At 41.6% G+C, this 25,166-nt stretch overlaps 2 protein-coding genes across 2 annotated transcripts in view; one reads left to right on the top strand and one right to left on the bottom strand.

Moving 5' to 3' along the window:
• The window catches only part of cbl (Cbl proto-oncogene, E3 ubiquitin protein ligase), a 42,854-nt gene extending 29,524 nt beyond the window's left edge, over window positions 1-13,330 (bottom strand). The window contains exons 1-2 of the mRNA XM_080459879.1: window positions 12,547-13,330; window positions 5,853-6,100 (exon numbers count right to left, since the gene is read on the bottom strand). Of these exons, the coding sequence (XP_080316005.1) occupies window positions 5,853-6,100; window positions 12,547-12,693 (395 nt within the window). The 5' untranslated portion in view covers window positions 12,694-13,330. The remainder of the gene's footprint in view (window positions 1-5,852; window positions 6,101-12,546) is intronic.
• A 1,341-nt stretch (window positions 13,331-14,671) lies between these two features.
• On the top strand, window positions 14,672-24,770 carry drc12 (dynein regulatory complex subunit 12 homolog). The gene is made up of 6 exons (XM_080459880.1): window positions 14,672-15,133; window positions 15,242-15,310; window positions 17,577-17,696; window positions 17,927-18,019; window positions 18,117-18,247; window positions 23,551-24,770. The coding sequence occupies exons 1-6, from the start codon at window positions 15,085-15,087 to the stop codon at window positions 23,677-23,679; spliced, it is 591 nt and encodes a 196-aa protein (XP_080316006.1). The 5' UTR covers window positions 14,672-15,084; the 3' UTR covers window positions 23,680-24,770.
• Window positions 24,771-25,166: the final 396 nt, after the last annotated feature.

The raw sequence follows: 25,166 nt of genomic DNA, 5'->3' as shown, positions 1-25,166 counted from the left end.
TTTTGAGGGGATTTTCAACACAGAAGGATCTAATACATAGACATATAATAGTAGACCGCTACTCGATTGTGTATGTCTACACATACTCTAGTCTGCACGATATAGTGGACAATCTACTAGAGGCTCTACAAATAAAGTGAAGGATCTACTGGCATATGTCTCTGCTGTAGATGCGTTGGTGAGGACATTCAATATACGGGACAGATGGACGGCAGAGTTAAATTATTAGTAGTCCCTCATTAGTCCTCCGAGGGGAAATGTCTTCACCAAATGGACCGTCTTCAGTAGCCATACAGCGCGGCGCTCGAGGGAGGTGATGGGGGCCGGGGGTCTTGCTCAGGGAGTCACAGTGCAGGTTGTTTGGAACCGGAGTACCGGAGGAAATCCACACACACACAGAGAGAACATACACACTACATGTAAATGGAACATGTATTATCACATCACATCAGATCTAGTCTTTATTCTGTCATCTCCCACTCTAACTGATATGGACACAATGACGTCGCCTTGACGATCGTTGTTGGTGTCTTGTCTTCAGATTGTCGGAATCTGTGCCAAGTTGCAGGGTTGATCGGCAATATACCCCCCAAATCTGTTCGCTCGGACCTCCAATGCTCCCGCAAACACTCTCATACTTTTCTTCTTCAAAAAAGTCTTCAACTACTGCTGAACAGTGTGAAATGTCAGAAAATATTTCTGTTTCTTCATTTTTCAGTGCGTCCGCCGCTGTGTTGGGCCTGGCTGCTGGAGCCTGTTACTCCTCTGACGTCACAGCAAGCTGGAGGAGGCTGAGAAGCTCGATGGGCGGAGATCGAGAATCACCACTTAGTTTCACTCGTTGTTCGTAGTTTTTAACTTGCGGATGATGGCAGTATGACAAAAATGTTTTATAATAAAAATACTTTAATTCTGTATTGCTTTTTTTTTTAAATATTTTGGTGTCATTTGCTCTTTAAAATCCAGTATAGTTGCTGAAGTTTTTGATGAAAGGTTTCTGAGGGCTCCTAATACTGACAGTATATACTCAATTCATGAATTGGGTGAAATTTTTGACTTTTTCAGAGCTTTTTCCTTTTACACAGGTTGACGAGTTACAATTAAAATGTCAGTTTCGTCGACGGAAAGATCAGTCATCCGGAACATTCCTACAAGTTACAGTAACAGCAGAAAGTACATTTCCTCAAATGCAACACTGCCAATCACCCGGCGAAAACCAGTTGTTTGGTATTTCAGAGATACGTTTGAATAAATACATAGATATTCACCTATACTGTAACTACTGAAACATTGATATACCAAGTGAATGTTGTCACAATATGGAAACAAATGAATCCAAATCGGTGTTTAAACATAAGGTCAACAAGTTGTCCAGCTGTATATACAGCTGAATGAGTCAAGGTTTGAGGAAGTTGTTCAAAACAACTATTGTAATCTCGTCACCAAACCATGTCTGGAATGCATTTTTCTATTGTGCACAGGATTGGCTGCTGTCAGTAAAGGAAGGTAAAGACACTCTAAGCAAGCACAAACAGAGAACGGAGAGGAAACGTGGTGCATGTTACTGACAGCAGGCAATTATGCTACAATCCGACAAGTATAGTTTTCATTCAAAGGCTAAAAAATAGCTCAGTAGTTCTCAAAGTGTGGAGCAGGCCGCCACTTGACGAGGCACAATTGAGTGCTTTATGAGAGGACATGGCAATCATAAGGTTTGCAATTTGAACTGCCTCATTTTGATCTCAAAAGCCAGTGGAAAAAAAGAAAAAAGAAATGCAGGATGTGAAAATGTTGACGTTTCTAAACGTTGACTGGGGAGCGCCAACAGCTGTAACAGTAGCCATAATGCTTCAGCAGCAGCAGATTAGCCGAGACAAGATAAGATAAGATACAAGACAAATTAGCAGATAAAAGACAAACATCCAATCTCCAAATGATTTTCACAACATGTTGGCCTGAAGGTCTCACTTTTTGAAGTGCATGCCGTCCCACAGTGCAGTTGCATCACCCTACAGCACATAAGCTCACCACTTCCTGTCACCATCTGGACCCATCAACGGCGGTCAGGATACAAAGGCAGCTTAGCCCAGGAAGATGATCAAACATACTGTCACGCAGGGGTCAAAGCAGTTTCCGGTTAGATCCACAGGGGGAAGGGTTTTTTTGAGGACACATTGATCAGCGCTTCTACTGTATGACCCTGCTTGGGGGCGGTTTGATGTTCAGCGTATATGTGGGTTTCCTATCTGACTGTGTTTATGTTAGCACTCACACAGGCTCCAACAAAGCAGCTGTGTTACCCAAGCAGACCAGAAAGAATCCTTGTTTGTAAAAGAGAAATGATCTACCCATGTTATCAAGAGACCACGGCTGGAACTGAATCACTTCTCAGTTATGCCCCTGTAAGTCAAAACAACTGCTCCATTGACCCACAATACACAGAAAAATGTTCTGTTCTTCGATGCTCTCAGTTAAGAATTCTGATTTTGATTATAACATCCAAACCATCGAGTCATTCAAAAATGAGCAAAAAAAGTAAATAACTGAAATGAAGATAGTATTAGAAATGAGTGTAGATTTGTTAACTCTTGAGATCGGGGAGCATTTTAGCTGTGCTGAGTGAAGCCAAATGAAGCAAACAAGGTAGAGGTGTGAATTGTGGCTGAGTGTTAATAATTAAGACGCGCTCAATCGCCACTGAATTTCCTTGCTGTGAGCAACAATGCACCTCTTTCATTCATTCATTTTCAGTCAGTAGGTAAACACTGTAACTATAATGCACCAGATACCCAGACAACTTGGCCGCTACTAAAGTCAAGACCAAGCTCAGTACAGTGTTGCTTGGGTGAAAACAAACCCAGGCTTATATGTCTTTAGGTCCACTCCACTGCCAAAGCAAAACAGTGTGTGTGGCTCATGAGGCAGAGTGGGGGCTAAATTAATAGAAAGGCTAATTCTCTGGGGATGACATTGCGGAGAAGTCGGCACGGCATCACAACGCTGCATATTCACCCACGCTACATTTGAGACTCTCATGACACACAGGGATTTGTCACACTGTGACTTCAACGCTGTGGCTAAACCTCAACGGCGTCCTCAAACTCTTCATTTGTATCAGAAATGATCAAGAACGGGGGTTGAATTAATACATTTCAGTGTGCCAATATCTAATAGGTGGGCAAAGTGAACGACGGAGAAAGCAAACTATTCCTTCTGCATTCAGGCAGTGTGATTATCTTCATTCTGAGACTTCTCAGTCGGAGCCATGTGCTTCGTTCAGCTGCAGCCCGACCACGCACTCGTCCCTCTCCAGTAACTCAACGCCATTGGTCGATTCGACAGCATTCTTACGTGGGCTGATACTCATTGGTTAGTGTCGCTACCACTGCCTTCTCCATTCAGACAATAGCTGTCTTTGTGTGTAATGCCTGTGTGTGTGTGTGTGTGTGTGTGTGTGTGTGTGTGTGTGTGTGTGTGTGTGTGTGTGTGTGTGTGTGTAGGAATTTCTTTCTGCAATTAGAGAAGGATAAAAATGATAAAATGATTTTCAAAGAAAATGTTACATGGACAAAGACAAAAAAAAAAAAAAGCAGCCCGACTTAGTCCTCTTCATTTTTTCTCACAAGATGCATTCAAGTATCCTTTTGTCTGCAACTTTATGGTCAAGGCAGATAACAACTCTTTCACAGAGGAACTGATCACTAAGATGAGGATGTGTCTGAAATTTTTTCATGATCAAGTTTGTAGGGACTGTCCTGACATGAGCTCAGGCAAATGAATCCAGAAGTGTGACAAAAGCAACAACCGGTAAAATCCTCTACATTACAGTAATTCACTTTGCAAAGTAACGGCGCAATAGCTCTTATATCTTAGTCACCACCACTCCGATTTAAACAAATACACAAATGCGAATCATCTTCACAGACATTCCAATGATCTTCTCAAGCTTCCTTTCATGTTAACAAAGGCAGATGACGCTTTAGATGTTTCTTAGATGCGTCTGACTCACGACATTGTTACAGGAAATAGCAATATTCCAGATGCAGCGGTCCACAGAGACTCACTTTGTGTGCCAATTTGTTACACGTTGACTCTGCTCTCACCTCTATCTTGTCCCTACGTTCAAAATCTTGGACTTTCCAAACTAAACCACCACCGACTCTGGTAATAATTCACTCTTGTTGGTCATGTCTTGATATTATTTCACTGTGTGCTTGCACTTATATGAACTATGTGACCATACTGTTTGAAGGGTTTGGTTTGATATAATTTTATATAAAGTGTCCTCAGCCGTTATGCTTGCTACAAGTTCTGCAGAAGTAAATTTTGACAACACGGTCAAAACCAAGTTGAACAATAAACCCGCTGATGCACCTGGTTGAGTGAACTTTAATCAGGTCTGTTCAGCTGAGAAAAGCTTAAATTCACACATGAACTGACCCAATGTCATTCCTTTTTTTGTCAGCTACCTACTGTCAGCGCAATTCCCCATCCGCTCAGTGTCACAGTGAGGCCATTCCTAAAAGCTCCTGAAGACAGCAGTCAGACATGAAAAGGCGCCGGCAATCACACACCCATGGTTTGAATAAAAAAACCTTCAGCACAGCAATTTGCCCACTGCCAGTAAGAGAAGTAATGAACCTCGAGGCAGTTCTGGAAAAAGGCCTTTTTTTTGGGGGGGGGGGAGATGACATTTGATACTGGTTCAGATGTTTTAATCGCTCTCAAGGGAAACGGCAAAGCCCAGCTTACTGTTTGTAACATAGTTTATATAAGGCCTGTTACAACTATGTACAATGGCATTCAGCCAATCAAATCAAATGGGTTCAGTGACGGTCCAAAGCAGAGGAGCTTAAAGAGGGCACCTCAGAGAGGTCGCCCATAAACACTAGCATTATTTTGTGGCGAGAAAACACTGCAACGGTGACTATAACATTTTTATCCATTCATTCATCTTCTGTATGTCCAACTCAGTGTTACGTGGTTCTGAAGAGGATCCCAGCTGATTCCTGGTGAAAACAGGCTATAATTTGGACAGGTGACCAGATCCATCACAGTGATTGATTGGGACTTTAATATTTATAGCATTAATGTTTGATCAGCGATATTTCCTCAAAGCACAGATGCTTTAGGCGGCCCCCAGCAGCGAATGGCCTGCACCTCAGAGTCTGCTAATTAACACGGCCATTGTTTGTGCTGATAAAACAGCTGCCGCATGTCTGGAAGTCTTTTGTAGCATCTCCAAGGATGCTTTTAGGCATTTAGTACATTTCAATCAAGAAAAACTCAACGAAGGTTTTTATCAACAAACCATGTCACATAAAATGAAAAATGGACTACTGCATACTTTAGTGCACGTCCGGAAGGATTAAAAAAATGATCAAACAAAAGAAGAGAAGATGGTTTATCTCTAAACGAAAACAACACAGTCAGACAGCAGCATGAAGCGAACATGTTGATGTAGATGGTGGAGATACGGAGGCACAGAAAACAAAGAGACAGACAGGCAGCTGTAGATTAAGCTGCCATTCTGACCACAGACGCTCACATGCTTAAACCACAGCACATCGCTCCTTGATACATCGTGAGATACAGCCCACCCGAAGGGCTGGGGGGTGGGTGCAACAGCTCACACTGTGGGAACAGTCCTAATTATTCAGAATGAACTGCTGCTCTAAGAACAATTCACACTTCCATTCTTTCACAAGAAAAAAACTGACCAAGACCACAAAGTTTGGTGAGAAAAGAACAGAAAGACCCAGCTGAGTCCTTCTCACACCATCTACTGGTACAAACACAACAACTCATTTAATATCGAGATGGGCGGCCCTTTTTGTGTCCACGTGACTCACCTGGGTTGCGAGTTCTCCTCATACATGCGCTCCTTGCCTTCTTTGAACAAGCTGATGGTCTGCTTGGTCTTCTTGGTCAGGTTCTCCATAAAAACCCGGAAGTACTCGTTGTCTCCCAGAGTCTCCATTTTGCCCTCGTAGCGAGACAAAATGGTGCGCAGGTGCTGGTAGGTGTCTGGCAGCAGGTCCAGGATGTAAGGGGGGCTGTTCTTCAGGGCCAATTTGGTGTTTTGGCACAGGCGCACCACCTGCAGAAAGGGAGGATATGAGGGGGAGGACAAGATATGCTCAGAGACAAGAAAAGGGTACGAGTGTGAAAAGCGGGCTAAAAGGTGTGCGAGAAAGTAAGTGGTGAGGAAGTCGTTATACAAGACTGAGCCAATTGTCCGACTTTGTTTCTATGTCACTACGCTCTCTCGTTTTTCGCATCAGAGGCATCTTTAGACAAATTCAGCATAACGTAGCTGCTTTCTGTATTAAAGCACTTAACATGAGTACAATATTTTGTCAATAAGCAGAGACAGGAGGCACACACAAAGCAAAATGCCAACAAAGTAAAAGACTGAGGAAAAAGGCCCTAAAAGCCTGTCGAGCTCGGAGCTCTCAGTGTGTCCATACATTATCTAATGGAATATAAACAAGAGTCTCCCACATGAAACGCCTCATTTCACCACCGTCGCCGTTTTTTTTTATCTACTCACAAAATGAGAGTGATGAGGACAAAATGCCAAACTAAGTCTGCATGATCTATTAAAATACGTTGAAAGCTACATGATTTGCAATAAATACAAATACTTCCTTAGATAATGTTCTACCCTTTGGACATTTGTTCTTTCCAGTAACAGTGATCTTTCTTGTAACTGGACTCTGTTTTGTTTTTTGCCACACACTTTTGCGACTCTCATATACCTAGTGGGAGAGCATGTGGAGCAGGTCGGCTCCCTCTGATTGATCAACATGTTGACATATAGGGAATAAATAGACAGTGCAATGAAACATTTACTGCAGTTCAATAAGACTCTTGCGATATGCATACTGTACCGTTGATATTGCAATAACACTGCAATATCAATCGGGTGAATCAAAATAGCATGTAGATGGATTGAGTATTCAATTTATAGCATTAAAGGTCTCACTCATTAAAAAAAAAAAAAAGATAAATGCTTTAAATGTAATTGTGAAGCTTGGTGGTTGAGATATTTGAGTCAGGCCGGGGGGGAGGGTAATTGCTTTTAGACAAACATTAGCTTTGCTCCAACTACGATGACGTCTTAAGTTTCAATGTACAAACAAGTGTTTTATTGTAGAATTAATGAAATAGCTCAGTATGACAACTGTACTGAATCCATTTTGTGAATTCTACAGTTTGCAGTTTGCTTCTTCAGTATGTTTAGAGAAGCTGCTGAGCTGTATACACTTCCTCATTTCAATCTGCACACCCAACACCACTTCTGCCTTGAAAATACTCTCTCTACTTTACATGTGAATGCGATCGGTTTGCAAACTTTAACGGCTGAAGGGCCGACTGGTAGGTTTCAGCTGTGTGCACATGAGCTTCATCAACATGTCTTCAAAATAAACACACAAGAACAAGTCTTTATGAGACAAACCAGGATGATGAGGACCCGTCACCGGATCCGTGGACGCCCACTGAGGGGAAATCAGCTCACTGTGCGAGTGATACGTGTTGGCAGGAGAGCATGAACTCATGTCTCATCCTCAGTTCAATGTTCACCCTCGCCGGGCTCGCCGTGCTGCTGCGCCATGTCCGAGTCACTGGTTGACGATCACAGAAGACCCTGGCAGACAGCCTGGGCCGCTACGTCACGAAAGCTCCGCTCGGCTGCCGTCATTCACCGCTGGACGCCTTCCTGTTACATACGCTTGTGAGGCCCGATCTTCCACCTGTGATCAAAAGTCCAAGCTGCCAAGTCCTAATCTGAACCTGGACTGACGCACTGTTGGCTTCAATGGCGACCGAACAATTGCATGTCAACAACAGGACATGGCGCTTTCTGTGGAGACCAGGCCAAATGATTGTCTGCTACTCAAACGTGAATGCCAGTGAGAAATATGTCAGGTTAGAAGAAAGCCGGTCCGAGTTTCCTCACTTCTTCTTTCACAGTGATCAGGCCGTCATTATGGGAATACGCCACTTCAAAGGGGAGTTGGCTTATTAATTATTAATAGCCAAGACCTTTTTTTATTTTATTTTAAATATTTTATAGTAAAAAATATTCATCCAAATTCACAGCCAAAGTGACATTTCCACATTCATAACAACACCAAAAGATTTCCACACCGCTTTTCGATCTACATTTTATGAACATTTCATGGGCATTAGTATCATCGATACCGTGTCACGGATGAATAATGAAGCTTCATAAATCATTCTATGAGCTTACTGACAGAACTTGAATTTCAGGGCTGCACCATGACAGCAATAACGCCGAGTATTACAATAACTGATACTACGATTTGAGATAAATACAAACACTTGTTAACTTATTTGAGCCTTTGTTCTTCAAAATAACAGTGCTCAATCTTTGTCAATCGATTAAAGGTTTTGGGAAAATTGATTTTCACACTTGTCTTTCATACAAAAAATGCCATCATTTTTAATTTGCAGAGCATCAAAACATTATTTGAAAGCAGTTCAGTCTTTTGCAGTAGGTATATTGTACACGTTGATATTGTGCCGCCCTAATTACCATCCAGTTAATTATAGCTTTCCGTTGTCACGTGTAACATGCATGTGTAATGGACTTATGTTTGCGCTGTTTTAGAAACCAAACGGTGTAACTCACTCTATTCGCTCTACACTCAAGTCACAGAGTTTCTCTCGTGACAAAAAGTTCATTTTGAATGATAGTCTTTCTGTAGATATTGTTGTTAACACCTGAAACACAGGAAATAAATAAATTTATTGACCAGTGCTATTTAAAAGTTTTCACTTATAGTGAAGAAAGTGACTCACTTTTTTTGTCAGAATTCCATTTATTACATATACATATCTATATAAGTCGTCCTCAAAAACCACGCCATGGTCATGTATTTGGGCCATTAGCTGTATAATAGACAATTTTAGAGTCATAAATTAGCCTCAAACGCATGTTTTTTGTCTGTGAGAGAAATCCAGAGTACCCAGAATAAACTATGGCTATTCTACCTGTGAGGCGAGGTGCTTCAGCAACAAAATGATCTGTTGTTCTGAGCGATTCTAGGATTGCGGTCACCTTCCCAAATAAAGCACTGAACATGAACGGATGAATAAAGTCACTGAAGAAACCGAGCCTCACTTCATCGTGAGGGATTCAGCACGTTAGGATTATTTACATCAGGGAGCAGCCGCTGACTTTATCATCGCCGTTTCAAATGCCTCTCACCAGGAATGAGGTCACACTTGACCAGTGGGATATTTTAAGCAGGACTAATTTCACAATGTGAAATATTTTCAGCCTGCAGGTCTTCATTAGTGTCTGAACATTAAAAGGTCAGTTTCCTGCTGAGAGAATATAAATATTTCAGTGCAGAAGCAGCAGCATCATGCCGATATCGATAACCTTCAACTCGGCACACATGGTGGTTTTTTTTGACAGACGTGAAGAATTCTGAGGGGGCTTTAAATCCTACAAGTAAAAAAAAAAAAAAAAAAAATGTTGAGGATTATCGATATTAACATTCAACTAAGCGGTTAAAACTAGAAATATCCTGATGATTTCATCTACTGAAATCATTTCAAAGTGATGCAACTGAAGGTGGAATAAAGTTTCAACTTCTCTGGTGGAAATATGTGGCATATTTGTAATTTATTTTTTTTATTTATTTATTTTTAAATATCACTGCTATGTCTGTTTTGGTCTCATCCATCCACCAGCTGCAGGAGGTGTCCACTGGTTATGTCTAAGTCTAAGTTGCCAGGGCAACAGCTTTACCTCCAGGTTTTACGTGTGGCTATCACCTGCCACACGTGCGCTTGTACCTGTTCCTTAGTCAAACTCACGTTCATGCACACACAGAGCCGAAGCATGCAAGTGCTCCTGCACATGTACATTAAAGTAAAAATGTGTACGGCCTCCAAGCCAAACCGCATTCCACTCATCGTTCTCTCTCCCGTTTGTCTGCATCCGTCCTCCTGCTGTCAGGTTTTACTTTTGGCTGAATGTCTTACAAATGATGTAATTAGCAAGTAAGAATTTAACATTACAGGTGTCCTACTGACTAAACTCAAATAATATGGCTGACATCACTGTTCACATTAAAAAAATAGACTTGTGCTTCGGATTTAAGCAATGTTGGCTTATTACACCAGACTCAAGTCACGAGCTCACATTTTCTGTGTCAGACTGATCTGCATGTTGCTGTTTTTTCTAATATTGGGCCAATAATAAACTGAAATGACTGTGCACTCAGACCTAGAAGTTATTAATTCAACTGTATGAACAAAAAAAATTCATTAAAAAAAAGTTGTCACCTGCTCGGCTTTAGATGAGGAGGTTAAAATGCATTTTATTTCAGAGGCCACATACACGACAGAGTATGTACACATACTGAGAATTTTGTTCTCTGCATTGCACCATAAGGAGCAGGTAACCTGTCCACAGCAGGATTTGAACCAGCAAACCTCAGAACACAAGCTCGATTTTCTGATGATAATGTCACATTCTATGGTGTCAACACCACCAATCGTTACCCTCAGTTATGGAGCAAACAAGCGTGTGTAAACACGATAGAAACAATCACATGTGAAACAATTTCCACAAAGTATTGTGTTAACCTGCAATCTGAACAATCTGTTTCTCTCCAGACTGATGCTGACAAATACCTATCTCTCTGCAGTCGTTGGCGTGCACGTTTTCAGAAATCCGCTCTCACAGATTAGATTTGTCCTAAATGTAATGACACCCCTGCTGAAGATGCTTCAGGTGTGACCGTGATAAACATTTTCCTTTGCCTGCCATGTCAGAAAATTAAAGATGAAAATGATATCTGGTATAACAGAGAATTCAACGTGAAACTTGGTAGTGCAGACAAACTGCACTATGATCATTTACAGCATATGACCGGCATAGATTGCCATTATAAAAAACGTACATCATAAAAACCTAAATATCTTTCAGTGAAACTGATCTGACACTCGCAGGTGGTTGTAGGAGAAAATGTCTGATTGGGAGTTTGTGTATTTTATTCCATAGCTGATTAGATTTCAGTTATTGACACTTCATGCAGAAATGTGACAATGAAATTGTTAAATGTTAAACCAACTGCTTTAAGCCAGAAATCTAGAAGTGAAGAAATATTACTGGTAGCTAAACGGACAAAAGCGTGCAGTGGGCAAACACGATTCTTCTAAAGAAAACACACGGGCTGTGCAATTTAACCACTTCAATGTATGGACCAAGGCTTGTTTCTCTTTCTTGTTAGCCCTTTTAATTTGCACTGACACGCTGGGTCAGAACAATGCAAATTGTCTGACTTTAAAAATTAGATGTGTTGATCGGGGTTCGGAAGAAACCAGCCTCACAGTTTTGCTTGAAATATAAATGATTGTCATTCGGGAGCTGCACGAAAAGAGATCAAGTATCATAATCTGGCAGGTGTTAGTTTATCTTGGCTTGTGGTTTTACTTTAGATGGCACACGGCGATACTTCTGTTGCTGTTTCGAACAACCTGGAGTAAAAACGTATTTCAAAAGGTAAGAAGTTTTTTCTTTTTTCTTCTGTTCTGCCACTCAACTGTCGCACCATCTCAGAATTACATGGTCAATTATTCTCTCATTGTAATCTGCAAAAGTTAAACTAAACATGCAGGCGGACTTGAGCATCTTAGGGTCAACTTTCCACGCATCTTACATGAGTGAATTTACTGTCATCGGTTATAAAGGCATCTTTCCTCGGAAAGAAAACAAAAAGAGCAGTGGGGTAAATTAAAGGGGGTGAAACTTTAAACAGCACAGCTCCAGTCAGGCCTCGGATGTAAATAGGAGAGCCAAGAAAGCTGTGAGGATCTCACAGGAAACAAGAGGGTCAAACTAGTACAATCTTTTTTTCTTTTTCCGAGAAGTGAAGCAGAGAAACGAGTCTCCTCTGTGAAACTGCATAATTGACCTCGCTAAATGGACGCTTTGATTTTATTTTCCACTATTTTTTTTTTAAGTTTCCAGAAGCTTAGACACAGTGGGCTGATGATCCCCGGGAACTATTTCCAGTGTTTGGCACTTCATGTTATTTTGTTCTAAAAATGTTTGTTGTACTGTTGACACGCTTTAAGGCACACTGCTCTCTTGATAAAGAGTAAAGTTTCACACACAGCTTTGTGTTTAAATGTGCTAACAGTGAGCCACTAACCCAGTAGCATTAGCGGAACAGATGGCTCAAATAAACCCGTTTCCTGCGCGTGAAGCCAACTTTTATTTATTTCCCCCTTTTGAATGTGTCTAAACTATGTCTAACATTAAAAAAAAAAGAAAAAAAAAAAGCAAGGTGACAAAGTAAAGCGGTGTGGGAGTGAAGAGAGCTAATTAGCGTCAGTTAGCCGTCTCCTCTCAGCTGACTGCTAACTGCACGTTAGCACCGCTGGACCGGAGATTAGCTCGCTAGTTAGCTGCCCTCGGCTAGCAGCGGTCGCCCCGTGCAGCCCAACGCGTCCGCGGCTCGTGAAGCGGCTCGCGAAGCGCCGGTCGCCACCACCAACCTTGTCCATCAGCTTCCAGCATTTCTCCACCGTCTTCTTGTCCACGGCCCCGGGCTGGTGATGGGAGTGGAGGTTGTGATGGTGCGGCTGGAAGGCATCCTTCATCATGTTGATCAGCCCCCCGCCTTTCTTCAGGTTCCCTGCCATGGTCGGGCTCCGTGAGGGGTGGCCACAGCAGAGCAGCAGGGTGGAAGGGGATGTCTCGCAGGGGGACAGAGTTAGCTGGACCCGGCGATGGTGATCCGGTTCCCCCCTGCGAGGATCGCGCTCGTGCGGCGGATCCGAGCCAGGGTCCAATAGGGGGGATGAACAGGGGGGGGTGGGGGGGAGAATTATCAGATAAAGCCTCCCATCAGCGGGGTTTGAGGGATAAATGCCCCCAAATGTGGGTGAGAGCAGCCCGGCGGTCCCTCACACACTGCGCCGGCCGCTCCGCTGCAGCAGCTACCGCCTCTCCGCGGGGACCCACGCAGGCTAATTACCGGAGCAAGCAGCCCTCCGCTGGAGGACAAAGGCGGCGTTTCACTGGGCTGGAGCGTGTCCTCTCCTTCTGGCAGCCCCTGCTGAGGTTCCGCTTTTCTGTCAGCAGCGGCAGCTCTTCTCTCCGCGTCCTGACGGGAAGTTGTGCGTCCGTGTGACCGAGAAGTGAGCGCTCCTCCTCCGCGTGCTGGCAGCCTGGAGACGCGGGCCGCTCGAAGGGCACGGAGCGGTGCGAGGCGCGCCAGGAGCTGCCGAGTGGTCACGGTCACACACGGGGACGGGGATGAATAAATAATTGTGGGAATTAAACATTGCCCAGTGTGTATGTGTTGTTTTTTTTTCTGTTTCCCCCCCCGTGACGTGTATGTACGGCCCTTTCCTTTCCTGTACGTCCCCTTCCGCTCCCCCCTCACTCCCCCGCCCCCCTCACTACTCCACGCCTTCTCGCTGCGCGTTCACGAACATGAATGTACCACCGGCGCGCCCCCGCCTGCACTGCATTCATAAAATGAAAATGTTTTTATCAACAGAGCTGATCCCTCATCATTCATAATGATCTATTTATACATTTCCGAATAACAATTTAAAAGAAATAATTTCTTCAGCGCTCATAAAAAATAATCCCATTTCCAAAAAGGGTGGGGCAATGTTACGCATCTTGTCTTCTCTGAATACTTCAAAGCAAGGTCAATTTACTGATGGAGCACAATTCAGACATAAGGTAAATCACAGTGCTCTACAAAGAAATAAAACAAAGCAATACATTAAAGCTAAACAATAAATTACGGGGGTTAAAATGACATAAAAAGGTGAATAAAGTAAAAGTGTAATTGAGATAAAGGCAGTAATGAAATAAGTGACCACATAGGACCTTTGGTTTGATTTTACTTTCCCTCTGTTTGGCGTCCCAAATCACCCACAAAATCGTGTCCCCTCATCAGAGAATGTCACACATCTCACTGTTCCGGGTACCTTCGCAAACACGTTCTACATATATCCAAAATAGAAATAATACATTTCTAGATAAGCGGAGGAAGTGCTTCACTGCATCACTTCAGCCACTACATTTCAACCTTTTTTAAAAATCTATTGTTTATTTGCATGCCTGTGCAAATAATGAAGACAATAAAACAGAAAAAGGCAATTAAATGAAGTAAAAATTGTATTAACATAAAGGTAATAACATAAGTAAAGTCTACTGTTTGTCTCTCTGTGTTTGTCCCATTATGGACAGTCCACCTGTCCGGGCGTCCTCTGCCTTCAACTGGGATCAGACAAAATGGAATTGAAGAAGATTAAATATTTTGTTGTCTTGACTTATCTGCTGAGTGATAGTAATAGTATAGCGATAGTGAGAATAATAGTTTTCCAAACTGGTCTTAAACACTTTGGTCTCAGCATCAGATCAGAAAACCTGAAGGTCACAGCCAGACTGTCAGGTTGGCTCAGTCACAAAGAGCGCGTCCACCCTGCTGCAATAATTTTTGATCTTGGATTTTTCTGCAAAGTTGTATAAATAGAAGTGAACTAACATTTCTGCAATAATATGAGTAATACTGCTGGATAATGGGCTGACCTGCGGTGAGATATGATTGTGTGTGGATTCTGGACTGAGGATAATGACGTCTGCTTTGTCTGTGTTCAGCTGAAGAATGTTGTAAAACATTCAAAGGATGCTAAATGAAGCCCTGAATTCTCCCAAGAGAGCCTTGGTTGCCCCTGACAACAGAGGACGCAGTGACATATACCCAGTGAGGCCGATGGTGAGGCCAAGGATCCAATGACATGGCCTGTGTGCGTGAGCAACAAACCCAGTGGGGCCCCAGACTGACTGTTATTGGCTGCAACATACACCCATCAACTATCAATCAAGCTGGACAGTGATCGCCATAGCAACTCACTTAGCAACCAGCAACAAAGGCGCTCATCCCTATACAGTGTGTGTGTGTGTGTGTGTGTGTGTGTGTGTGTGTGTGTGTGTGTGTGTGTGTGTGTGTGTGTGTGTGTGTGTGTGTGTGTATAGTTTGGTCACTGCAGAAGCTTCACGGCCAGCAAAGCATGCCTCCAAAGAAAAAGTCAAAGAAAACCAAGAAAAATCCAGAAAAAAGTAACTTTATTTAAACTCAATAGATTCGTCTAAGTATATTTCTATGTGGATATTGAACTGTACATTTCTTCAGTTGTTAATAATGTTGATTTGATTGTGTGTGTGCAGATGGAACTGACTTGGAGGAGAAGTACAGGCGCAGTACTCTGGATGTGGCTGTTTTGGAGGATTATGTTGGTGAGATTATGTGATTGTTTCTTTCATAAATCCTTTCTAATCAGGACCAAAGAGGAAAACTCTACCGAAAACTGTGCATAAGTAACAACTACTGTTACCAAAGTCCCTATGGCTAAAAATACTCAGATAGAGGTCAAATGTATTCTGTTTTAAAACTACTCTAGGTATTAGTTCATATCAAAATGTAACACGTTTTATTGCTTCCTCATCGCAGAAATTCAATTCAATTTACTGTATTAATGATCTTTTCTTGAAGCACATGTATCATATACAAAATGAAGTATATAAAGGTCACATTGTGACAGTTTGGTGAACAATTGTGGAAATGAATCTGGAATGTTGTCTCTCTTTGATGAACCAGAAGCAAAAAGGAATTTTCTTCCGCTTGTACCTTTTATGAAATGTCTAAGTAGTGAAGACTTGTTCACTCAATAATCATTTCATTTTTTATTTTTACTGTCACTTAGTTGCTGCTGTGAATCCAGCAACTACCAAGAAACGTAAGGCACGCCTGTTCAAGGGCAAGCCTCTTTGTTTTTAGTCTTGATGGATATATTCTTAACTTTTATAATTTATGGGTTTTTACATTCTTCAATTATCATAAGAAGGAGTTAGAAATGGCAGCTTCTAAAGAACCATGATGAAACAAACATGGTATTTCAATATTTGATCTGCAGACAAATGCAGACATGCTAATCCACAGAATTAGTATAGTATTTAATGCACATGTTAGATTTGGTAAAAAATCGTCATCGTCATCGTCATCGTCATCGTCATCATACATTCTATTTAGTTACTTTTGAGGCCATTGAACTTGTAAACAAGCAACACTATACGACTTTCAGAAGTTTGCAGCAGATCAACAACATTCAGTCTGAGATGTTTGTTTGAAAAGGGCAGGATGTAAAAGTGTACAGGAATTGAATGTGTCGAATGTGTGACAAGTAGAGAGTTGTAGAGGTGAGGTGTTGAGCAGCTAAAGACTCTGGACCTCATGGTGGACATGCAGGTTGGAGGGACACTGAGGTGGAGTCAGAGGGTTGAGGAATGAAGGAGATCAGTCAGGTATGGAGGAGCGAGGTCATGGATGGCCTTGAATGTAAAAAGTTTGCGAGGGAGAGCAGAGGACCCTGTCTGGCAGCAAATCAAAAAATACTTCTTGAGTACTCATACCTCTTGAATCTTTGGTATATGTGTGGGTGTTATCTTTGCTTTATTTGATCTCTGTAATTTATTTGATTCTATTGTGCATTCAATTCTTAGTATCGATATGTGACCATTTTCTTTTTTGTCTTTTAATTTTTGGATAAATTACAGAAAGTATATCAAAAATGTTAGTACTTGTATCTACGTGTCTAAACTGAAAGCAGAGGAAAAATGTGGCCGCTCAGTTGCGGCTCTTTTAAACAATACACCTGTACTGCCTGAAACCTGTGAAACAATCTCCTTTATAAATCATACATAATGACTAGTCATGAGATCACCTCAGTTATTATTGTACATACTGTGTCTGATGAGTCCATACAGGTCAAGAATGTATAATTTAATTAAAAATGTATAAAATGATGTAAAGCTCAGGGCTACAGCAAAACTGATAAGTTTAATTAACATGTATATTTTGCTGTTCAAATATTGCAGATTAAAATGTGAACTCTGGAATATAATTAAGTCAATATGAATAAATTACACACAGGAATTTAAATGGTTCCTTTCAAAAACAATCACTAAAAACAAAAATGGAAGGATGTAGAAAATCATGTTTATGCGCATGATTTATTTTTCACCATTAAATTTGGCATTTAAAATTCTATTAAAGATCGAGTTGCAGCAACAGTTACTATTTTGCAAGTTTAAAGGTATTACTAGGTAAAAGTGACACAATTTGTTTCAGCGCATACAATTCTATGTGCACAAGTTTGAATTGAGTATTTTCAGATTACTGTAGCTGAAAGAAGAAACCACCGCACTTCCTTGTGAAGCTCGACAAGCACACTCTGTACAAGTAATTATGGCTCATATGTTAAACAATAACTAGAAGTCTGAGCAAGTTCTTTGAATCACATGCTGGCCTTGAACGTCTCTCAGCACATGTATTCGTGAGTTATTTCTGCTTCAGCACATGAGACAAAGGAGATCTGAGTCTGCTCTGTTCATTGGTGTGTGTGTGTGTGTGTGTGTGTGTGTGTGTGTGTGTGTGTGTGTGTGTGTGTGTGTGTGTGTGTGTGTGTGTGTGTGTGTGTGTGTGTGTGTGTGTGTGTGTGTGTAGTCTTTCAGTGTGAATCTGTGAGAAAGGTCCAGTCTGACCGGAGTGACCTGAGGAGACGAGTGAGAGACATGGAGCAGAGGCTGCAGCACGAGAGGCAAGACCTCAGGGACATCAGCTCCGGTACGTACAGGACGGGATATGAATCACAAATCACGCTCTCCTTTAACAAGCTGAACAAAAGTGTGCAGCCCCTTTGGGAGTGAGGACAGGGAGCATGTTAACCAAGGTTCCGGTAATTCTTTAAGTAACAAAAAGCCCAATTAGCCGAGTGTTTAAGCTCATTGCTGCATTTGCATTCCAAAGTGACTCAGACATGAAGTCTGACATACCTGACACAAGTCTCGCTCCAGATCTCAGCCGGCAGTACAAAACCATGAAGGCAGACCTGACGTGCAAAGTGAGGACTCTTGAGGAGGAGGTGATCCAGCTGAGAGAAAAACTGGGTATGAATATATTCACTTTATAAAAGTTTTATTTAAATACATTAATACCTGAAAGAGCCAGTGAATGGGATGAACCTGCCTATGTGCTTCTGTTCAGAGTCGTGTCAAGAAGAGCTGAGGAGAGAGAAGAGGGAGCGTGAGCGGGTCGAACAAGAGAAGGATGCCATCATTACAGAACTCCAACATAAGCTGGATGACATGGAGATCGACTGTGAGAAGGTGCTGCATGTGAGTCACAGCACACATCCACTCAAAATAAAACTAATATAAACAGATATTTAAAGGAGCTGCTGGTAACATGGTCTCTGGTGGGTCAGCCAGACGCCTCCTGGTACCTCATTTACCTGCATACACAAGCACCGACCATCCAAATGAAGCTGACACTCTGACCCTAAGGGAAACAAGATCCTCACCCAGTTTCTCAAACTGAGCTCAGTATTTCTTTGTGTCATTGCGGTGTTGAGCAAGTAACTGAACATTAGTGCTGGATTCCAGTTGTCACTTCTTTAAAAAGCAAGATTACGAGACGAATTGTCCCTTTCAATTATTCCATCTGTAATAACAATGTGCACATTGTGTTATTGTATTGATGCCGTCGGCACGGTGTGGCTCAGCCCGACAACGGATTCATTCCTTAAGTTCAGCACAAGTCACATCATTGAGTTGGAGAAAGATGCTCCACAATGTGGATAGTTGCAGTTTTGAAGATGAGCTCATATCTAAGCTCATGATGGAGAGAAGAAACAACAACAAAACAGTTTGAATATGTAGATGGCAGCAGACGACTCTTATAAAGTGAGCTCATGTTCATGTAGTATAATGCTGCTAATACAGTAACTTGTAAAAGTATACCTACTTCTTGAACTCCAATATGTATTTTGAGGGATTTCATGTGACGGGCCAACACGACGTGCAGCATAATTAAAAAGTGGAAGGAAACTGATACATGGTTTAAAGATTATTTTACAGCAAAAAAAAACTGAAAAATGTGGCATGTGGCATTCATAGCCTCTGAGTCAATACTTCAGCTTTGACTTCAGCTTTAGCTGCAATCAGAACTGCAAGTCTTTTGAGGTCTGTCTCTACCAGCTTTGCACATGTCGACACTGAAATATTTGCTCATTCTTCATCGCAAGCTCAGTCAGATTGGATGGCAAGTGTCTGTAAACAGCAATTTTTTGACTTTACCATTCTAACACATGAATATTCTTAGATCTGAACCGTTCCATTGTGGCTCTGGCTCTATGTTTGGACTCGTTGTCCCGCTGGAAAGTGAATCTCCCCCCCAGTCTCAAGTCTTCTGCAGACTCTAACATGATTTATTCCGAGATTGCCCTGTATTTGGCTTCACCCATCTTCCCACCAACCCTGACCAGTCTGTCCTCCCACCTGAAGAAAAGCATCCCCACAGCATGATGCTGCCACTGCCATGTTTCACAGTGGGGATGGTGTCTTCAGGTGTCCACTGCTTGTTTCCCACTGCTTTTGCATTTGGTCCAAAAAACCTTCCTCCACATGTTTGCTGTGTCCCCTAACATTGCTTGTGGCAAACCGTAAATTAGGCTTCTTCTGGATTTCTTTCAACAATGACTTTTTTCTTGATACTCTTGCATAAAGGTCCCATTATTGAGTGCACAACTAATAGTTGTCGTGTCAACAGATGAGCCGTGCATCTCCGCAGCTCCTCCAGAATTACCACAGGCCTCTCAGCTGCTTCTCTGATCAATGCTCTCCTTGTCCGGCCTGTTAGTTTAGGTGGACGGCTTGGTACGCTTGCAGTTGTAAATTTTTCCATTTTCGGGTGATGGACTGCACGGTGCTCTGTGAGATGTTTAGAGCGTTGGATATTTAACTTAGCCCTGCTTTCAACTTTTCCACAACTTCATCCCTGACCTGTCGGGTGTGTTCCTGCTTCATGATGCCGTTTGTTCACAAAAAGAACATCTGCGATTAGATTACGAACAGATGGACTCTATCTATTTACAAATGAACGCGCTTGGCGTCGCTAGATTTTATTCAGGGGGATCAGAGTAAAGTGGTTGAATACTTTTTAATGCCGCACTTCGGTGTTTTATATGTAAAACAAATTGACCATGTATCATTTTCCTTCCACTTCACAATTATACGGCAACAAGCTTATTTTCCAAAGTGTAATAAAGTAATATAACACTGAGGGTAAAAAGGAGATTAAACTCTGGACAGATTGTCAGAGAGACCCATGATCACTAAGTGAACAATTAACCGAACAAGCATGAGTTTTGGATTACAGGAAGTAGAACGAATTAAACACAGCCAGAGGGAGAGCATGCACATTTTACACAAAAAGACCCCATCCTGAAACTCAGCTTTCTCGTGCTGAATTAAGAGTGCTAACCACGGTAACTCTAAAGCTCTGAGCGTCTTAGTTCAAATGAGATAACAGGGGCTGTTTTTTAAACTCAGGGACTTGTCCTTGGTTGTGAGGCCTAAAGTGTTCTCTAAAATCGGAGAAAATACTGAGTGCAGCTGTCCGTCCTTTCGCTCCATTATCTTATTGGCAACTTGCAATCAGGCAGACCATCATAACCACCTACTGTTCTTTTTTCATCAAGTTTCAAGGTGACATTGGCAACAGGCCACATCTCATTCACACACATGCTGGCGAACATGCAGAGAACCTTGCAATGTTTAGCAAATTTAAACAGAAAAAAGTAAAAATGAATGTAGAGTGAAATACGATAATTAAAAATGAAGAATCGTGTGTGACAAACATTAAAAGTGTGACATATTTTAGCTGTGTGGATGACCCGTTTCCAAAGTAAAATCCTCGGAGGCACACCCAACTCCAAAGTCTCAATGAGACGCATCGTCTTTTGGTCTTTGTTTCAAAAAAGTTTTGCGTTTACATGGTAACATTTTGAAAATGATGTCTGCTTGCGTTGAAATGGCAGAAACGCTGTCAATGATGTGGCTGTCATGCCAGGCCACAAATTGGCGCTGTTTGTTTTTATATTGAAACCACACACAGAGAACAATATGCTATAAACATTAACAATGGCAAGTACAGGAACTTCGTATGGACAGACGAAGAAGTTGGATTGTTATCATGGGTGACTCTCAACCATAAAGCTACCAAGTCCCAAGAGAATATAGACAGGAAGTCAGACTCTGGAGTTTGCCATTGTTGTTATTGTCGAGCTATACTGCGGCACAAGTGCAGAAGTATTTACTACCACCGTAGTGGTAGTAAATACTTGCGCTTTCCTCCTTAACATGGAGACCAGGCATTTAAAAAAAATGTCATTTCGTTAACTGTTTTCAAAAAATCCCATTTTTGGTGGCTCCTGGCACCGTTATCATGTAAACAGACACACAAAACGCAATAAAAGTTTTTCCATTTTTACTTGAAAATGTTGTCGCGAAGGAATTTCCCTGCAACAGTTATTCCAGAAACATTTTATTCAACAGCAAAAGTATGGAAATGTCCACAGTATCTCTAGAATTTAAGCACCCTGTATTACTAGTTTTGATCATTTTTCTAACATAAATATGTATCAGTACATATGTTTTGTTGTACAATTACAAAATTATGTACTGAAAGCTTTTTATGTACTTAGTGTATCTGACCTCGCACAGTCCAGCTGGAATACCGCCGCAGACCAGCAGATGGCCTTTATTTTTGGAGTTCAGTTTATTTTTGTTCTGTCAGATTGACATTTCTGATATCACTTCTTTGGTACAAAAAAAGTTTATTTTATATAGACTAACTTATATATAGCATTTTATATAGCTTTTCGTTGACAGCAGCCCCAAAGCGCTTTACATGGTTCATCACATTCACCCATTCACACACACATTCACACACCATAAATAAAATAAATACGATAAATAAAATATAACTTATTAAGATTAATTCATTGTTGGCTGCGCGGTGATACAGTGGTTAGAGTGGATGAGATTTACAGTATATATACACATAACATTTACCAATACACTTCAGTTGTACAGGAATCCTTTTAGAAGGATGGTTGAAAGGTCCGGTCCAATATAATCCAAGTACGGGCGCCACACTCTGTAGAACTGGTTTATACTGGTGTGTATGATACTGGTCAGGTATTCTAAGGGGATCAGTTCAGAAATTATTTTGCCCCAACCGCCGACAGATGGGACTTTGTCAGTAATCCAGTCTAACAGGATATTTTTCCTGGCGAATGTTAAAATATTGAATAGTCTTTTTCCAACATGACGCTTATTATCGTTGAGGGGACAATCCATGGATTGAAATTTTGATTTTTAGAGCGACCAAGTAGAATAATTCCAATTTTAAAATCTGTGAAACTACAGTCATTCAGAAAATTGTAATGCCCGAGGGTGAAAACAACAAAATCACACACAAAAAAAAAAGGAGTAAGTATGTGGGTGTAATTTCATTTCTGTCACATCTGTAGTGCTGCACTTGCAGCCAAAGTGTGCAGATGATTGTTGGTGTCTTGAAGATGCTGACGACACGCCTCATGCATCCTTGAAATTCCTCTGAAAGAAAAGACTCTGTTCTCACTTGAAAGCATCGCTGAGATGAAGACAATGCTTTGGAGGGATGTCATAATGTGGCATCCTAAAAACACAGTGTGAGAGAAACATTCAGAGGGTCTTCGCCGCTCTATATGATCACAGAAAAGAGTCCCAGTCAGAATCAAGGACGAGATTAGTCCAGATCAGGGTCAGATATGAGTCCTGATTGGATTCAGGGTATTGACTTTGTAGTAGAGGTCTGGGTCAGTGGATGATGGGTCAGTTTGATGGACAGGTGAGTTTTCTCCTCGCCAATAGAAGGACCATGTTTTCTATCATATGTTTGTGTGTTTATTTAGCTCACAAGGTTGAAACAGAACAAAATGTATTGAACACATTTTTACTCCTGAAATTGTTCCGAGTGTTATTGACATGATAGAGCTGCAACAGATTTACATGAAGACACACAATATTTAAGACGTAATGTGGTTCAAGCTCTGTGAGGGAGCGCTCATCTGTCCACACTTTAAGAACGAACACAGGAATTCACTGAATATTAGGGAAGATACTTCTGCTAAAATAAATATCTTCAGACTGTCTTGCGGAGTGAATATCAGACAAAAGTCAAAATTGAACGTATGTATTATAAAGATGCGTTCAGTTGTTCTCACAGTAATGACTGTTATGCCAAGCTGCAGTAAACCCGGCTGTGGAGGATATTTGCATTCAAATGTAAAGGATGACCTTGAATCGGAGCAGCACAGACTCTGCTTGCAGATTTTCAGAGCGTCATTGGAAGGTGGTTGAGCCCTGAGCTGGAGGCCTCAGACTGTCATTGTATAAATAGGATTATCACATGTAATTAATGTTATTTCTCTCTCTCCGTCATCCAGCCTAATTAAACCTCATCTTCCTCAGCTCACTCCTGAAACCCATCAGGGGTGGAGCTGGCGAAGAGAGCAGAGGGAGGTCAGACAACTAGATGATTTGAAGATGGAAAATCTCAGCGTGCCTTGTAATTTCACTGATGTTTCCTGCAGGAGACTCTGGACAGTCTGACTTCTCAGCTGGCCGCGGCTCGACGAGGATGGGAGGACACGAGCGAAGCCCTTCATCGCGATTACACGGAGCTGCTGTGTGAATTTGGCCTGAACGCGCTGGACGTGTAGATGACAGGGTCCTCGCACATGAGAGCAGCTGTTCTCCTCAGTCAGGCACATTTTGCCTGATGGTGCATCTACAACTTGTTTGTGTTTGATCAGCGCGCTACATCCAGCTCAACTGGAAGTGAAGTCCACGACAGCATCCATTTGCGGCTCTCAGTTCGCTGCACTCAGCACACAGATGGATGTTATTACACGTCTTTTTTTATTAGACATCAAAACAGACTTAGTTATCTGGGCATGTACTTTGTAGTTTACCACAAATTAACTGTAATACTGCGTGATGACCACTAGATGTAGCAAATGACTATTTAAGATCCTCTGATGCTTTTAGAGTCTCACAGCAGGGATCCTGTATTTTACACGCACAGATACACGGTGTACTCTGTGGTCTTTGCAGGGAAATGCTTCAAATAGAGTGAAAGAATGTGCAGATTAGATAGTAACTGCTGACTTTTTACAGAAACTTGAACGTGAACGTGTAGATGTCTGAGCTTTGGAAGTGCAGAGCAGCTGAAAAACAAACATAAAAAGTAAATTAGACGCAATGTTCAATATCGCCACCCATAGACATAAATAACAGAAATTAAAAAATAACAGTTAATGATGCAGGAAATATCATTTAGCTGCCAAGCATCACTAAAATCTGACTCCCCCCCCCCTCGAGGGGGAGTCAGATAAACAGATTTCTCTTCCAAGGCTGTCATTCGTGCATCTTCTTCATGGCCCAGTACTTTTTTTTTTTGCCTCCTTGTCTGTGGGGTAATGAATGATTTACTCTGGGATTAAGATCATTCGGAGCTCTGACGACCAATTAACACAGAAACTCAGGAGGCCTTTATCTGAAAACCAATATTTTCTCTTCAATCTTTACAGTCGTCGCTTGAAAGGAAGAGGGGGGGATGGGGGGTGGTTACTATAAGCCTGTTTGTAGCATTGTCTCTGTGGAAAAATGATTGATCATACAGAATATTGCTTTCATGTATACAAAGTTAAGGATAAAAATTGTAAGTACTGCTTGTCAAATGTATCCAAATAGCAAAGTATTTCTGTAACTTTTGACAGTAGAACAATAAATGAGACTTTAGTGGCGGATTACATTGTGTACATATGATTTGATGTGCACATGTAAGAACTTGTAGTGCTGCATTATTAACATACACACTTAGGATGAAAACAGTGCCAAACATCTGTAAAATACTAGTACAACCACAGTCACATTACTCAAAGTATAATTATAATAAGGTATTATTATTTTACTGTATACTAATTCAGAGTTGTCAAGGTGCCGATACCAGCTGACTTATCAAACATATTTCTGATATGTAAACTGAAAAACTGCATAGTTGATTTTTTGGAGTGCACCTCCACAGTAGTAAGCTCTCTTGCCTCAATTGGAAAAGGTCATGGGTTCAAATACCTGCCGGGTCTTTCTGTGTGGAGTTTGCATGTTCTCTGAGAGTGCATGGGTTTCCTCCGGGTGCTCCGGCTTC

Source organism: Lipophrys pholis, assembly GCF_963383615.2.
Source record: "Lipophrys pholis genome assembly, chromosome: 3".
Classification (NCBI taxonomy): domain Eukaryota; kingdom Metazoa; phylum Chordata; class Actinopteri; order Blenniiformes; family Blenniidae; genus Lipophrys; species Lipophrys pholis.
Note: the sequence above shows the minus strand (reverse complement) of the source record. Positions and strands in the feature narration are given on the sequence as shown.

Excerpts from the sequence above, each read along its gene's own strand:
- drc12 (XM_080459880.1), top strand. The coding sequence starts at position 15,085 with ATGCCTCCAAAGAAAAAGTCAAAGAAAACCAAGAAAAATCCAGAAAAA. Across the intron at positions 15,134-15,241 it reads CAAGAAAAATCCAGAAAAAA|ATGGAACTGACTTGGAGGAG; the intron begins GTAACTTTATTT and ends GTGTGTGTGCAG. Across the intron at positions 17,697-17,926 it reads CCTCAGGGACATCAGCTCCG|ATCTCAGCCGGCAGTACAAA; the intron begins GTACGTACAGGA and ends GTCTCGCTCCAG.